Source organism: Etheostoma cragini, chromosome 6, assembly GCF_013103735.1.
Source record: "Etheostoma cragini isolate CJK2018 chromosome 6, CSU_Ecrag_1.0, whole genome shotgun sequence".
NCBI lineage: Eukaryota > Metazoa > Chordata > Actinopteri > Perciformes > Percidae > Etheostoma > Etheostoma cragini.
Genome location: NC_048412.1, coordinates 22,557,669 through 22,574,500, shown reverse-complemented (window position 1 = coordinate 22,574,500; position 16,832 = coordinate 22,557,669). Strand labels below are relative to the sequence as shown.

The window sequence follows — 16,832 nt, the reverse complement described above, 5'->3', positions numbered from 1 at the left end:
AGTTTTTTTATTTTACAGAGAACACCGCTTAACAGATATTTTGTGTACAATGCCTAATTTTTCCGTACGGGGGGGGGGTGACTAAAATGGACAAAACTCCAACGCAACAAAACTGCAACAGCTAAAAAACACACAGAGACTTTTGGACAGGGAGCTCCCTCTCCCTTTCCCTAAATCTTTCCTTTTGTAGCCACCAGGTCCAGGTGTTTTAGATGCAGGTACTGATTGTCAGCTAATCAAGAAAACCTGCAGAGGTAAAGCAAGAAGAAGAAGGAAGAAAAGAGAGAACAAATGCAAACCATGTTCTCAGTTTTTAGTGAAAACCACATTTAATGAAAAGAAAGAAAGCAATAAATGGAAATAACATGTAGCTGTCTGTCCCAGTCATCTAATCGGCCGAATGTAAGACACCTTTGCGGTCCAGGCAGTGGCTTTCAGACTTTTACATTCAATTGCCTTGTTAACTCGTTTACAAAAATAAAAAAAGGGGATTCAGAGCTGAATTAGAGCTGACATATATTTGCGGTTGGTATTTATTTCAATTAGAACCGTTTATGCAGCTGCTTTGGTAATTATGATAAACGGTTTGCTGCCTGAAAAGCTGGTGCACCAATATTTGACTTTGCAAAATGTGGCAAGGGAGAATGAACATGGCAGGTACCCCCCCACTGACTGAAAGATGTTTAAAAGGATCCTAGCAATTCAACTAATCTCAGCCTTTTTTGTGTTAACATTTCTGACTTTCTAAGAAATAATGGAAACTCTTGTCCCTAAACAGCAGCAGGGCTTGGCAGGGATTTTTATTTTCCTCATCGTTCAATGGCAGTGGTTAATAAATTCCAGCCTGACTCATATGTTTTACAAGACAAACTGTTTTAACAAGTTGTCAAAGTGGCTATGAGAGCCAGACAGCACCAAATGTAATATACACTGGCTTTTACTTAATATATAAAATCACAAATACCATAGAGCGATATTCAGATTCAGTTAAAGCTGCACTATTCAATCATTTTATATTAACAAAAAGTAAAATAGGCTTCAGTTCCACCAATACTTTCTCACTCAAAACTCAAATACAGCAGTACAGTTAATACAGTGCAATATTTAATATTTAACCATTTCATTAATGTGCAATATTTATTTATTATTTAGTACTTAACCATTTCATTTCCTTACAGTGCAATATTTAATAATCAATCAGTTAATCGCATTACTGTGCAATACTTAATCCTCAGTACTTTTTATAAACCAAACTATATTTTTGCATAACGACTATACAGAACAATTTTAAATATGTATGTAGATGCACTCAGGACTGTGCACCAGGTCCCCCCCCCCCTCTTTTTTTTCTTTCTGCACTTCTGACCTACACTTTATGTTTTTACATTTTATAGTATTATATTTCGAGTCGACACTGTAAAGGGGTTGCTTCAATCTCATTGCACAAGTACTGCCCTTGTGTATGACAATAAAGGCATTCCATTCTATTATTTTATTCAGGTTGGTGACCTTCAGCGTCCCATAAGGCCTTTAGCGTCTGTATGGGACGCACCGGGCTCTCGGAGCAATCACTTGACCGCAAAACTGTGAGATGACGAAGTACAAAGACCAACAAAGTCTGCATAAGGAGGAACCCCTATTTCCCACCTCGTAGGTAATCACAGCCATTTAAGTCAATGCTTGAAGGTTCCACCATGGCAAAGGCGCGTCCCAAAAGCATGCGTCAATTGACCAAAAACACCACCGTATGTTATATATGTCTCCTTTACAACATCACGGACAATGAGAGATTTTTCCTGGAGGTTGAAAAACATGGCAACACCAGAAAAGAGAAGGCGTGTTAAATTTATAGTTGTTTTTGTTAAATTGACTGGATGGTGCACTTGGAGTGGAAGGTTAGCTAGGGTCTACCTTAAATAACAATTGTTCTGTTAAGTCCTTGTTGAAACAAGAAAATCTGTTAGTCAGGACGCTCCCGATGTGGTATGGTGCGCGGCAGAGGACGGAACTAAACCGTGGCACAGTCGGAACGCAGCATGTACACACCCAGTGGAGAATAGGGTGGTGAATGGGTCAAAGAAACATCAAAGACAGGACTTTTACTCAGGGGACCGTGTTTGTGTCTAAGGTGAAATCAAAAGTTAACAGCACATTGACTTTTTAAGTTACATATGCTAAGTAAGTTCAAAGTTCCTTACGTAACGATAACAACTAAATAATGTAGTTATTTTTTGCCCAGACCACAATCTCTTTTTACAGTTAACCAAAGGGTTTTGCTGCCTTAGCCTAGCTTAGTAGTTTTATTTCAATTCACAACGGGACTATCCTGCACCTTGAAAAAAGAAAGGATGTCCAGAGTGTTTAAAATGCCAAAGGAGTCCTGACCATTGAACCAGCAGCTGTAACCAACCTGCAATATTTGACGAGTTGGGACTGAGAAAGTGTTGGTTCTGTGTTTGAGCGCCTTTCAGCTCATTGTTTTGGTTTTAATACCACTTAGCCACTTAACTTTGGTTCCAAACTCTCCAGCCTTGTTTTCAGTGAAAAGGCTCTAAAAACACACTGTGCGCAACCGTCCAGCACCAAACGGTATAGTCACAAAGATAGCAACTTTTGCGACTAGTGATCACACTACTAGAGCATTGACCCGCTAAAGAGCCAAACACTTCCCTCTGGAGCATCAGCCTCAGTTGTGACCTTTGCGCTTTGAGGTCACATATTATGTTCCCACAGAACTTTGAGGGAATAGTCAAGTCATTCTTTTTATACCTGTTATTTAGTGTCTTCAACTGTGAGTCACTGATGTGTGTTACAGCGATAAACTGTGGCAGCTGCATTTAAGCCCACAGGGACGCCTTTTCAACTGAACAGTGGCTCTGCCTTATTTAAATCATGTGGGGAGATTAGCGCCATTATTTTTGACAGTTGGAGGTTGCTGGGTGCAGGCGGCCCGTGTTGTTTATGACAGTTAGGAAGTGAACATAATCAGAGTTGAATCCCACCCTGCAGAGCATCTGGTTTCTCACAGCGCATCTACGTTTCTAATGATGGGAAGTGTTGCTGCTCAGCAAAGATTATTTGCTTTTGGTTGTTATTCTCTCACTGTGCTGCTGCTGAAAGCATCCCTGCAGTAGTTTCTTGCAAATGTTCCTTAAGTGTTTCACTATTCAATAATAGGTTCAATACAGCTTTAAGTTAATCAGTAAACTAATCCTGATAGAAGTCATGAATTTGACAGTAGGTCACAATCCAACCTTTAATAAAACTACACAAGAGGCAATTTACCAATTTTGACAGCACCATTTTACCACTTACATGACACAAAAATGTACTGACAGAGTGAACAGATGCTGACCAAACTGGGATTGCCAAATTAACAATGAAAAAAACATTTTTTGAGTGATTTCTCATTCTAGGAAAATCCCAGTTCTACTGAGGTTGTATTGGGCATGTGTGAAAATATAATAAAAAGAGCATGTACTGTACATAGGGGTTTAACAAAAAAATAACCTATGAATTTCGAAGACAAAATAAAATACAGGACTTATCCTTTAAGTGTTAAGTTCAGAAAGCCGTACGGCACTCTTTATTCTTCCATCTTGATGGGAAACCTACTGTGAAATGAGAAAAATAACTTTTTCATATTGTCCCCCCCCTTTTTATCTTTGTGATAATATTGCACGACTATGCTAAAGCCTTTGACTTGCCTGTGATGAAATTTTACTAATAAAATGTTTGCACATGTTTAGCTAATTTAAAGGATTTTCAATTCTTTAAACATTAATATTATTCTACAATCCTTTCACAGCAACATTGCAACATTTAAACACGCCCACACAGGTGTTTTCACTTATTGTGGATTGATTGAACCTCTGCTTAGACTGATGTTGTGTGCAGCTTTGTTGGGAATTGTGTGATATCCATAGGGCCTACTTGATGTACTGACAACAATAATAAAGACATAATTGGTTCTGCCCTGACAGGTGCAACAAAGTGTCCGGGGAGGGAAGGACAGTTTTATATATCGACACACAGTTAAAATGGTCTAATCAGGCATGATAAGTGAAAACAACCCGTGGAAGTTCATCACAGCTGTGTAGACTGGCTTTGGTTTGACAAGCCTCCCAATAGTCCCTCTCACTCCCAATTCTCCTCAGGTTCGCTCCTCCCTTCTACCCCACACATCACACCTGGAAGCACTTTAGCTCATTAGTGGAAACCATTCTACAGACAAGTCCAGCTGCTCTCTCACTGGTTGCCTGAGGATGTGTTCCTCCACTTTCACGTTTTGTGTGTGTGTGTGTGTGTGTGTGTGTGTGTGTGTGTGTGTGTGTGTGTGTGTGTGTGTGTGTGTGTGTGTGTGTGTGTGTGTGTGTGTGTGTGTGTGTGTGTGTGTGTGTGTGTGTGTGTGTGTGTGTGTGTGTGGCAACCTCCTCTCTAAAATAAAGACATCTACTATGTTTTTGTTTTTTAAAACAGTATTTCTTTTGTCACTTTTTGACAGCCAGTCTCACTTTCTTTGCAGGATTGTTTTAAATATAACGCACACAGTTACTTTAATCTTTAATTAGACATTTCTTCATTTTGGGTTGAAAGTACACATATCTGTCCTCAGTTGGCATTGTCTCAATACATGTTCCTGTTTGTTAGCCTTCGGCTCAGTTATTTAAAGTTTAATAAAGTGCCAAAAAAGACAAGTGTTGTTCTTTAAAGTGTTTCATATTTTGATAATATTATTTTATCGTAGAAGAGATAAAGATATCAGGTGGACCTGACATGTCTGATCAGATCAGCCGATCACTCATCACTAACCAAAGAAAATAAGGACAACGCAAGGTTTGTTTTCAGCACTGTAGCCAGGCTGACAGATAGTCAGCTCTAACAAGCCCTTTATTCCTATAGCTTTGAGTAGTGGCTCCTTCATTAGCTTCGTCATTGATAAAATTACAATAGTAGATTTAAAATGTATCCTACAGACCTTCAAAAATAAATGTCAAAGGTCTTATTAGCTAAGCCATCTACCTGTCTCTTAGAACCATCCCAACTGGACTACTTAAAGAAGTGTTGACACTTTGTTACTAGATATGATCACTATATCTTTATCTTTCTCTCCAAGATCCTTCAGAAGGTAGTTGCTAATCAGTTGTGTGACTTTGGTAAAGTTTATGGTTAGGGATTGAGGAGTTAGCTGTTGTAGTTTTTGACTGCCGGGGGACTTTCTGACTTTCTCACACTGAGTTTGTCTCCCCTCTCTCCTTTCATCTGTGGCCAAATGCCTGTTACTAATCTAGCTCTGGGGTGCTTGTTCTTGCTGTGCCCTGAAGTGTCCTGCTACGCCATGCCCTGCCTCATCGTGGAGTGCCCTACTACGTCCAGCTACGCCCTGAAGTGCCCTGCTACGCTCAGCTACATCATGCCATGTCCTGACACAATCTGCTACGCGCTGCAGTGCCCCGCACTACTACAACTTCTCTTTCTAGTCATAGTTCCGTTATATTTACTGTGACTATAAATACCACTGCTCATCATGACCCCAACTGGCATCGGCAGACAACTGCCCCCCGAGAGCCTAGGTCTGTCCAAGGTTTTCCCCAAAAGGACGTTTGACTCACCACTTTTCTGCTGAAAAGGGAGTTTTTCCTTCCCATTGTCGCACTAAATGCTCACTCTTGTGGGAATTACTGAAATTGTTGGGTCTTTGTAAATTATATAGTGTGGTCTAGACCTACTCTATGTGTAAAGTGTCTCGAGATAACTCTCGTTATGATTGGACACTATAAATAAAATTGCGTTAAATAGACCTGCAGACGAAACTTTAGCGGGAATTTTGTTAAAAGATACAAAATATGTCATTTAGGCATTTTTATTCTCATTTCTTTTGTTTTTATCCTTGCTAAGGTATACCAATGCCAGACGATTGGAGGATTTGGTCCAGACTGATATGTTAAAAAACTATTTGTTGTTTTGCCATTACATTTTTTTACAGACATTCTGCAGATAATGCACCCTGATTACTTTGGTGATCTCCTGACCTTTCCTCTAGCACCACCATGAGGTCAATTTGACTTTGGTTTATGGCTAAATGCATGCAAATGAATGGCATTCCCATCATATGCACATTGTGTTTAGTGCTTAGTTGCAAACATTAGCATGGTAACACAATAAACTAAGATGATGAACATGGTAACATTATCGCTTTTCCCCAAATCCATACTACATACCGATTTTAAGTACATTGTATACTAACGAAATAAAACGTCATCAGTACTCTGTATGACAATACTTTAAATTTAACCAATTTCTCTTTTTTGTGGATGTAATTGTGACAGGCCTATATGTGTATTTCTAAATATTTGACTACTTTTATTTAGTTTTTATAAAGCACAAAAAACAACCATTTATATTTCTCAGACTATTTCACCAAGACAACAAAGGTAAAGCAAAGCATTTTATTGCAAGTATTAGTGAAAGATACACTTCAAACTGACAACACTAAACAAACAAAGCAAAGCAACACTAAAAAGGCCAACAACTTATAAGAGAGTTACAAAAAAATACATTTAAAACTGAGAGGAATAGAGCTGTTGGTACAACAGAGCCTTTGCAACATACAGAGAGACTGAGACATGGATCATCTGGTGGTAAAGGTTCACTGTTCAACGTATACATCCGTTTGCTGGTGCATCACTCAGGAGTTATAAGAGTCCAAGATCTTTAGTTTGAAATAAGACCAACACAAGAGTGGTACTACATTGAAAAAAAAAAAATAATAATAATAATAATAATCTGAACAATCAGCGTACGCATTAAATGTTTTAAATACCCTCAAATATCTGTCTTCAAAACCATTATGTGGATACAAGGGGAAAACGGCACCAGGAGCCTAATCTCTTGTGCAATATTTGGTTCAAAGTCATTATTGGAATGCTAATGGGACAAAAAACAGGTTGATCAGGTCTGATAGCCATGAGAGTAAACATTACAGTAAACATGTATTAAACCAAGATCATGGTTGGTTTAAACAATAGAGGACCAATTTCCTTTCGGACAGAATTGAGAACACACAAAAGCTCCATGTCTCTGATCCTCCGATGGGGTGAGGGGACATCAAACGAAAAAAATAAATAAAAAGAACAGCAATTCATCAAAACGCAGTTCATCCTTGGTTCATGATACAGGCACAGGTTTCTGTAATCCAGCACTCCTGGTTCATTTCAGGTCCGGGTCAAACTGTATCTGGAATATTGTTCTTTGCATTTGCCATCAATGACAATACAATGATAACCAATAAGTGTACACATACATAGAGTGGTGTGAATAAAACTCAAGTTAGCAAATGTTTTCATATCATTCAGAATGTTTATGATAGACAAAAGCCAAGAATTGTTTCCAAATGCTGTTTGACCCCGGACCTTGTTTCTGTTCTGACATCATTACGAACGGGACGGAGCAATCTGTCAAAGCTTCCATTTGTTTGTACAATAAAGTTCAGTAAGTTCTGTAGCAGTGTTAGTGGTTTACATGAGAAATGAGAAGAAATGAGAATGCCAGTTGGGGATTGAGGACATGTCAAGAACGTTATAGGCTTGTATTGTTGGTAGGCCACCCAACACAGGCATCCCAAAGTCACATAGTATAGGAAACTAACGATAATGTAAGAACGCACTTAAGGCTGAGGCATGTCTTTTCTTGTGGAATGAGACCTGTTCCTGCTGAAAATTGTTCTGGCACAAGAAAACAAAAAGAAGAAAAAAAACAGACAAAAAAAACTTAAGAGGAAAGAAGCAATGCTAGAATTTTCACCATGAGCCAAAACAATTCAGCCTTTTCAACATATTTCCTTCCTTCCCCGGTTACTTTTTTTAATTTTAGTTTTACACTCTCCCCCCTGCCGTTACTACTAGGGTATACCGGGGTATTTACATGGCTAACGTACCAATTAGCAGCGTGGGAGGAAAAAAGAGTCAGCTATTCCACACTTCATCAAGAGATGAACTGTGGGGGTTGGCATACGGCCTTCTCAGGAGGAAAAAGAGGTTTACGGAGGGGGGAGAGTTGACCTGTAAATATCACCATGTCAAACTCACTATTCCACTACCTCGCACCCCCTCCATATTGTTGTGCTTGCGTGTCTTGGAGAATAAGAAGTCAACATGGAGGGGGAGGGGCTAAAGGCCTCATCTACCTGGCTCCGCCCCCACCATGCTGCAATATGATGCGGAGACTCCAACAGCTTGAATGCACTCTCAATAAATACACCATAAAATATTCCGCATATACTATATTTCATATATAAATTTAAAGAACGACACATTTAAATAGGACAACAAAATAAAAGTCGGCTCAAGAACAGTTCCTCAAAATCGGATAAGTGTTAAGACAAAACAGAGAAGATCTTTTTTTTTTACAGTTATACTTATTTTGACTCTAAAATAGTTACGTATAAGAATATCGCAATCAGGCATTACTCAAGCATTATATGTCATAATAAAAGCAATTTGCAGTTTTCTTTCATGTAGTATAACATATGCAGCATACCAAGGTAAGTGAGGTGCAGTGTTTTTTTGAGATTTCTTGTAATAGAAAGATGTTACCCCCTGGACTGAAAAGGTACCCACAGAACTACAGACACACCGTTGGTTTTTAGTCAACACCCTAACGGCTCCAGACAGGGATACTGCTGGGCACACATTCACCCCCATTAGGGACAAGACACATGGCAGGGCATTGCACTTAAATTAAAGGATGCCATGGGCTGCTATTAGGGCTGGGCATCTTGAGAAAAGTTTAAATACTGACACTGGTTCTGTTTATTTCATCTTTATACCCGCTGTAAAATGACACTTTGATAAAAACATACTTCACTGTGCAGTTTGTCATTTATGCTTTTTCAAGAAGTGTCCTATCCCACTGATGATTTTCTTAAGAAAAATGCCCTTCAAGAAGAAAACCTTGCCTCTCAGTGCAAGAATCCGCTATTGTAAAAATCTCCGGACTGCTTTCTTATCCAATTACGTGTTTTGACACCCAGCCCTAGCTGTAACAAAAGGGTTGAGTGGTAACTCCAAAGGGAAAAGCAGCACCCGAGAGCAGGCTGACTCAACCGAGCCACCAATAAAGTCACGAGAGCATGAGGCACACTTTTAATGACCGACTGCTTGGTTTGTTAACACACATCCCTTTGACTCGTTTACACTGAGGTTCTCCTCCTCCTGGGGAGGAAGAAGGGGACTGAAGGAACAGTGATCGAAACCTCTTGGCTATGTGTCTGACTGAGAGTTGCAGTCTCTAAAGTGCTGTGCTAATATGTTTGTCATCCGTGGGCTGGGCTGTGTCACACCACGCTTTTGTCAACACCCACCCTCCCAAATGCACGTTCCACTGTACCAACGACACCATTGGTCCAAGACACTAAATGCACTAGGAAGCGAAAGCTCAACCACAACCATATACTTGGCATATCTTCTATTTATATATAGGCTTAATTTTTAAATACATAAAAACACGAGTTTGCATTGCCCTCCCTAAAAAACAAAGTGTACTGTGTGTGTGTGTGTGTGTGTGTGTGTGTGTGTGTATGTGTGAATGCAGCAGTTCCTGCACTGCTATGTGTTCTTGAAAAGGAGATTCTATTTCTTTGAGTTTACATTTTATCTTTCAATTTACAGCACCATCATGAGGAAAGGCACTTTCTGTGGACTTTTTTGCACTCCATTGCTACCTTCCACTGCAAATAGAGAGCAACCAAAATCAGGGATATTGATCGATTCCTCAAAATAAAATACCCCTTCTTTTTCATTTCAAAAATTGAGACAATGACCTTTTGGAGTTAATTTAGCTATTCTTCTTCATCAGACAGTTGTCACTTTGTGGGCACGATGTTTGTTCTTCAGCTTCCATAGAAAGACTTTTAAAGTCTGTATTGCTGGCAAATAGCAGTACTAATTGTAAGCTAAGTGAAAGTGTACCCTTTCATTTCAATCAAGTTTAAAAAGTAATTTAATAGAACTGGAAGGACAAACAAGTCTATTTCCCTGCCGTGTTACACGGATGTCCGTCTGACAAATTGACCAAATAAATAATGTCTTTATATCCCTTCAAGCGTTCACTTCCACAGGTCCAAAATGGTCTTGGCTCATGTTAGGTCACGTCTTTACTGGCTGATATTTGCAAAGCAGAGCTAATGACATTTCAGTTGTAAGCGAGCAAAACACATCTGCTATGTAAACATGTGTTTAACTGCCCTCAGGTGTGTAGTTTATACACAAAGTAAAAAAAAAAAATCCATTAACGACAGCAGAGATAGGGAGTCAAAAATGGATTATAGATTCTAGAAAGTCAACCTCCAGACTTGTTCAACTTCCAACGTTACCTGCCTCAAAAGGTCATTGTTGGTCAGCTTTGATTCCATCCAACCACACGTACTTGAATGAAAAACAGAATGGACTCTGTCCTTCTGACCAGACCCCAAAACGGCCCTTCAACCCTAATCTCTCACATGCTTCCATGGGGGATCAGATGGGATTGTACAGCTGTGGAATGTAGTCCCCTGGCACAGCAGAGTAAATGTTCGGGAGCAAAGGGGAAAGAGAGCAACAAGATTACAGGCTTTGTCACACCACAGATTTACTGGGAGGGTAACTGTTTGTATTTGTGAGCACACGAAGTGCTTCGGGTAAAGAGAGGAGTCTGAGGAAAGCACCAGAGGTTGCAATCCGACGTAAATCCCCCAAGGCTTTAACACAATGGAATGAACTGAAAATGAGAAGTACTAACCATTGTTACACTATTCTTTGATCACACGTGTCTTTGAAATGGATCAACAACACTTTCAAAACCACTTGCCCATTCCTTTTCACTCTCCTTCCTGATAAGGAGCAGACTTCAGCACCAGTTGGAGAGAAAACCCCGAGAACATTCGAGAGCAGACGCTGCTCAATATATCAATCGACTTTTCTTCTATCCTACCGTCATTACATTAGGGATGCAACGTCTTAACACAAAGCCTTTTTTCGCAGCACAGTATGTAATATTTTCTCCCTTGAGATTCTTTCCTCTACAAAAAACCTCTGGCTGTACGAGCATCTACACACAGAGAAATAGGCATTTAACATTTTGCAGCCCCCCCCCCCCCCAAAAAAAAAAACAACAACATCAAAGCAAGAGGCGGTTTAAGTCCACATCCCTATCAATAACAGTATGACAGTTTACACAACTATACGTCATACAGTGACACAGGAACTAGTCGACAGTCTATTGCAATAATAAAACTTTGTTATTCTACATTTTTAACCATTACTTATCATGATACATGTATTACTAAGGTTAATAATTAGACTACTTTTTTTCTGTTAGCAAAAATAAGTGGTGTGCATCACATAATTTCAAATGTACAAATATATTTTTGATCTAGCTTTTAAAAAGGCTTTCAGACACTAGTGAAATCATGAAGGCTCGAACCCACTGGCTTCCCCACTGCAAGGCTGCAAATGCAACAGCGGATGGAGGACCCTACGTTTTACCTCACTGTCCCGAGGGTCAGTGAGGTATAATTCTTTCCGCCACTGTACCGTTTGACATGTTCTCACTGCTGATCATATCCACTGAGTAAAATCCTAAGTCTCCCTCAAACCATAGCAGGAGGACACTATCCTGTCCTTAAGCAAATGAGATTTACAGGGTTTCTTTTCTACTCCCCTACCCGCCAACTCATTCAGAGTCTCATAGACAATCAGCTCCAGATTCTAATTCAGACAGAGTAGCACCTCGCCTGTGTTCAGTCCCAAAACACAGCTTTTAGTGCAGATAACTTTTAAAAACACCCCCCCAGACTAGCTTCAGCAGCACAAAGGAGCCAAGTTGTGACTACAATCCAGGTGCACATGTCATATTATTAGTCAGCTGTCTAACTTAACTCCTCAGCATTGTTCTGAAGCCAGTCACAACGTTGGGCCGGGTTACATGGACAGGAAAGAAACCTGCAGTCCTGGACTCAGTATTTCTATCGAAAGAAAGAGTTAATTTATGACCAGGCTGACTCCATGCCCATTAACCCGGCATTTTGGATACAAACACACTGTAGCAGCTGGATCCATGTCTGGTGAAGATTAAGCAAAAACACGACTTGGCCTGCTTTGCTTGAAAGCAAAGCCAACAGCTAACACTGCTGTATAGGCAACAATAAATATATTGAATTTAGGATGATTTGAATGAGATGTGTAGAAAAGTCAGGAGAATAAGAGGCATCGGGTGAAACTTTCTTGCTTTAAACCATCTTAATCTGTCCATTTGTTGGAATGGGTTTTATTTTTAAATAAAAATAGGATCCTTATAATAAGTTATGCAGCTTTTGAGCATTCAAAACTTAACTTCCACCAGGCACTTGAATAATACCTCTTTATGGCCTTTATACTCCACTTTGCTGCCGTGAGGTGAAAACCTTTGTTACTCTTAGGAATTAAGAAAATCAGCCTCAACGATGATAGAGTAGCCTCACACACCACAGAGGAGCACAAAATCCTTCAATTCAAGTAAAAACATGAACATCACCTGCAGTTGCACCATTTTTGCCCAAAACCAAGGGCAAACTAATAAAACATGCAGATCAATCCACTCACAGAGGAACACACATGAAAGTGTCTAACGAGTGGCAAAGCGTTCTCCTTTCGAGGACACTCACTTTCAAAATCATTTTACGTCCCCTTAAGTCCCCTTCCCTTCGTTCAACTGGTTATTGCACAAGAGGAAACCATTGACGTGATCTCTATTCACCCACAATCTCAAACTCATAAGAGGGAAATGTGAGATAAAGCACTGAGGGATCTAATGCATGACAACTACTAAGTTTAAAAACATAAGCGTACACGGTTTAAATGTTTTAAAAATAGTCAGAATTGTAAAATGTTTCACATAATGTATAAGGAAAATAAAAACCAGAATCAAATAACAGTGTTAATACTTTAAATAAAATTCATAGATGGCTGCAATTGATATATCAGCCAATATAAACTGCCTGTTCAAATGTGACAGCTGGCTGCTAAAGAGAAATCTAAACTGATCTGAAACCTTAAAAGACAACAACTCGTTGTTGTGACTTTAAAGGGGCATTTATACCTCGTCGCCAACAGGTGGCAGTGTGCTCAAAACAACGTGTTGCTCCATACAAGACACCGGTGATTTCACACACTAGGGGAAAGTGACAGTAAAGAAGAAATAAGAGGAAAAATAAAAGTGGGAACTGGTAGGACCTCTGGTCATATGAAACAACTATATTCAAAAAGATGTCAAACACCGACTCCAGAGTCTGACCCTTCCTTCTTCTCTGTTCCCTTGTTGGAAACACTAGGGAGAGTCAACACAATGTAAAAGTGCCGCTGCTCAAACTGACTTGAGGTACTGTAGCTGGCAAAGGAGCCGATTAGTAGACTATACACAAAGACTGTGCCAAAGGGAAGCCAAAGTAAAAAACAAACAAGAAAAACACTCACTAGGCCACGAGTAAATGAGACACAGGGAAGAACAGACAGGAGGGGCGCTGGAGAGGGGGCCTAATAAGGGTGAAAATTAACTAGTTGGCTGGTTTAATATTGCATAATAGTGCTGAGTTTCTCTCATTTGTTTTTAAAGCAGCGTTTGCATCCTCTGTCCAGTGTAAGGGTGCCTCCTCCCCTCCCTCCTCCTTGCTTTCCTCTGCACAGTGTCAGGTCCGGATTGACTAGGCATGTAGGGGGGTGGGGGGTTGGGACTTGCACATATGAGGACTCCTTGATTGGCAAGCCAAGTGTGCATGGTTGCGTCTGTGTGTGTCAATGTGCGTGTGTAAAGGGCGGCATTTGTTGGGGAGGGTTGGTTTAGCTTAGGCGAAGTACATGGTCCTCAGGGTGTCGTGGTGAATCTGAACAGCTTTGGCCAGTGCCTGGGGGTCCCGACCGTTACTCTGACCAGACACATGGCTGCCCTCAGCGCTGCACAGTGGAGAGGAGAGGACAAGTTATGATGGATAACACATTCTGCAGTACATGACAACTGCAATCAAAACATTTCTCTCTAATAACATCACTTCAAGACCTTCAGATTCAGAGTCAAAATAGAAGATCATCTTGTTTATTGCCCCCAGTCTCTCTCCCTTTCTCACCTGTCATGTTCTTTGTCCACCAGATGGTAGCGGGCACGGAAGGCCACCAGGTGGGCGTAGTAGGCTGGCGCAGGGATGGAGACGGAGCGGGTACAGCGCACGTAGGTGTGGCACAACTGGTAGGTGAGCAGCTGGAACTCGTCAGCTGTAAAACAATTGTCGTCCCACAGTACATGGTAGTGGGAGGGCCGACTGGTGCCCTGGGAGAGGGGGATTAAATGACACATTTATATTATTATTAGATTCCCATTTAAGATACAATACAATGAGATTTAAGTTCTTCTTCAGTAATGTAAATATAATAACTAAGTGCGTAAAGGTAAAAAATAATAGAAGAGCTAGAACAGTCTGGTAATACAGAAAATGACATCACCCTTTAAAACCAGGAAAAGGCCACAGTTAACCTGGGGCTGGGCGATATAGAGAAATATCAAGATATTCTTGACGAAACACCTTGATGAGAGATATTGTATGGTTGACTGTTGGTGCTTTAACAAAATGTTATTTACACAATGAGATGTTTGATGCCCTCCACTGGCTACCTGTCCGTTACAGGATAGATTTTAAGATTTTATTGCTTGTTTTTAAGGCCTTAAATGGTTTAGCGCCATCTTACCTGGCTGATCTTTTATGCCACCATTCTCCAATCAGAACGCTGAGGTCGTCAAATCAGCTTCTATTGGACGTCCCTAGATCAAGGCTAAAAAATAAGGGCGATAGAGCCTTTACAGTGGGTGCCCCCACCTTATGGAACAACCTCCCCAGGCATATTAAAGCTGCACAGACTCTACAAACGTTTAAATCACTGCTTAAGACGCACCTCTTTGCTGCAGCTTTTTACCCTCGTTAACCTGGATTATGAAGTTTTAAAGTGTTGTTGTTTGTTTCCCCCATGATGTATTTTGGCTGGAGTGTTTTTTACTCTTGTTATTTATGTATTTGACATTGACCCTGTTCAGCACATTGGTCAACTGCTGTTGTTTTTAAATGTGCTATAGAAATAAAATTGACATTGACATTGACATTGATAAATATTCTCCGGAAATCATTTAATGACAATTAATGACTTAGTGGGTCACTCTTCTGTAAAACCAGGAAAAGACCACATTTACTATATTACAATATATCCAAAATGCAAGACAATATCTGGTCTCATATCACATCGATATATTGCTCAGCTCTAACTATAAGCACCACAAACCAACTATGATATATTGCTGTGTATATACACCATTATAGTTGAAGTATGATGATTGAGGAGTTAAATATGCAAACAGCCTCTGCTTAAGTGCTGTTGCAGAACTTCACTGTCCTAGTTACTATTACTTTTAAAAGAAGGAAGGAAGTAAAAGAAGAAGGTAGATTGAAGACAGAAGTCTTGCAGAACAGCTGCCCTGTTTTCTGTGGCATTTTGGTGTAAATAGCAGTAAGGGAAGGAAGCTCCCTGGCATTGGATTTTTGATGGCACGACTTTGTCAGTTCCTGGAGATCTACCTCCAAGTATAAATAAAAGGAAAGGGAAAAACCCTAAAGTATTTCCTCTTGTCTCTCACGGCCATTCCATTCCTGAATCCTGTTTATTATATATATTATCTATTTAAAGGAATGCAGAGCTCTGCATAAGCAAACACTTAAGACTTTAGATTTAAGTGAAGGTGAAAAAGGCAGCAGGCTGGGCAGAGAAGACAAGAGGTTGGTCTGACCTGTATTCCAGCGTGACTGCAGAGGTAAAAGTCAAACTCGTAGGGATGTGTGATGTCCGTATCCACGGTAGTACCAGCAGGAATGTTTCCACTACGTCCAACCTGACAAAAGCAAAGTTAAGGTCAGTGAGTCATTTTCTTGTTCTAGCTGTTTTTGTTGTCATGGTGAAACGTTAAAACAAAAACAGCTAGAACAAGAAAATGGAAGATGCCAGGAAAGAGAAGAAGAAAACAAAGCTTTTAAAGCACAAATTAATGTCAGGAGGTAAAAATTCTAATCATAAAAAAAAAAAAAAACTAGTTGATGGAACGTGTCAGGCAAAGGTTTACCAAGTACGTCCCAATCAACCAATTAAAAGCCTAATGCACTAGAGAGCTTAATGCTCTGGGCTGAAAATAAGATTGCTACTAGCTGAGTCTTACTCTAGGGGCCTTGAGTGCCACTCCAGAGCTTTTGGTTCGCAATGGGCCCTAATGCTTTAATCGAATGTAATTACAGGGGTTAGGAGGGTGAACAGTCCAATTGACAACAAAAGGTAATTAAGGAGGCCCATTTTGTGTACTTAACGTGCTGGCACAGAGCATTATAAAAAAAAGGACTAACACATAACACATAGTAGCGGCTTTAATGGGTACCATCACTGTGTCATACTTAAAGAGAGTGAGAGTTTGTGTGCTCGTGTTTGTGTGTGAGATGTGGGGACTCACTCTTTCGTTGCGGTCGGCACAGAAGAGGCGTGTATGGTGGCGTTTTTGCACAACAATGTAGGTGATGCCTGGCTGGTACTCCTTCTCCAGGCTGATACAGGCCTCACGAATGGCCAGCAGCTCATAATACAGCACCTGAAAAAAAAGTTGATACAAATTACCCTTGAACAAAACCCACGTCAACTATATTCATCACACACTGTCACAATATATAGTATATCCTTATCAATATGTGTTATTATAGTTCCATAGTGTCCTTTCATTTAAGGAGGATATGGATCTTTACC

At 40.2% G+C, this 16,832-nt stretch overlaps 1 protein-coding gene across 2 annotated transcripts in view; it reads right to left on the bottom strand.

Annotated features, from left to right (window-relative positions):
• Positions 1 to 12,367: 12,367 nt before the first annotated feature.
• LOC117946812 (protein argonaute-3) overlaps positions 12,368 to 16,832 on the bottom strand; it is a 33,694-nt gene continuing 29,229 nt past the window's right edge. For both annotated transcript variants that reach the window (XM_034875200.1, XM_034875201.1), the window contains exons 16-19: positions 16,546 to 16,680; positions 15,838 to 15,939; positions 14,135 to 14,334; positions 12,368 to 13,964 (exon numbers count right to left, since the gene is read on the bottom strand). In XM_034875200.1, the coding sequence (XP_034731091.1) occupies positions 13,856 to 13,964; positions 14,135 to 14,334; positions 15,838 to 15,939; positions 16,546 to 16,680 (546 nt within the window). In that variant the 3' untranslated portion in view covers positions 12,368 to 13,855. The remainder of the gene's footprint in view (positions 13,965 to 14,134; positions 14,335 to 15,837; positions 15,940 to 16,545; positions 16,681 to 16,832) is intronic.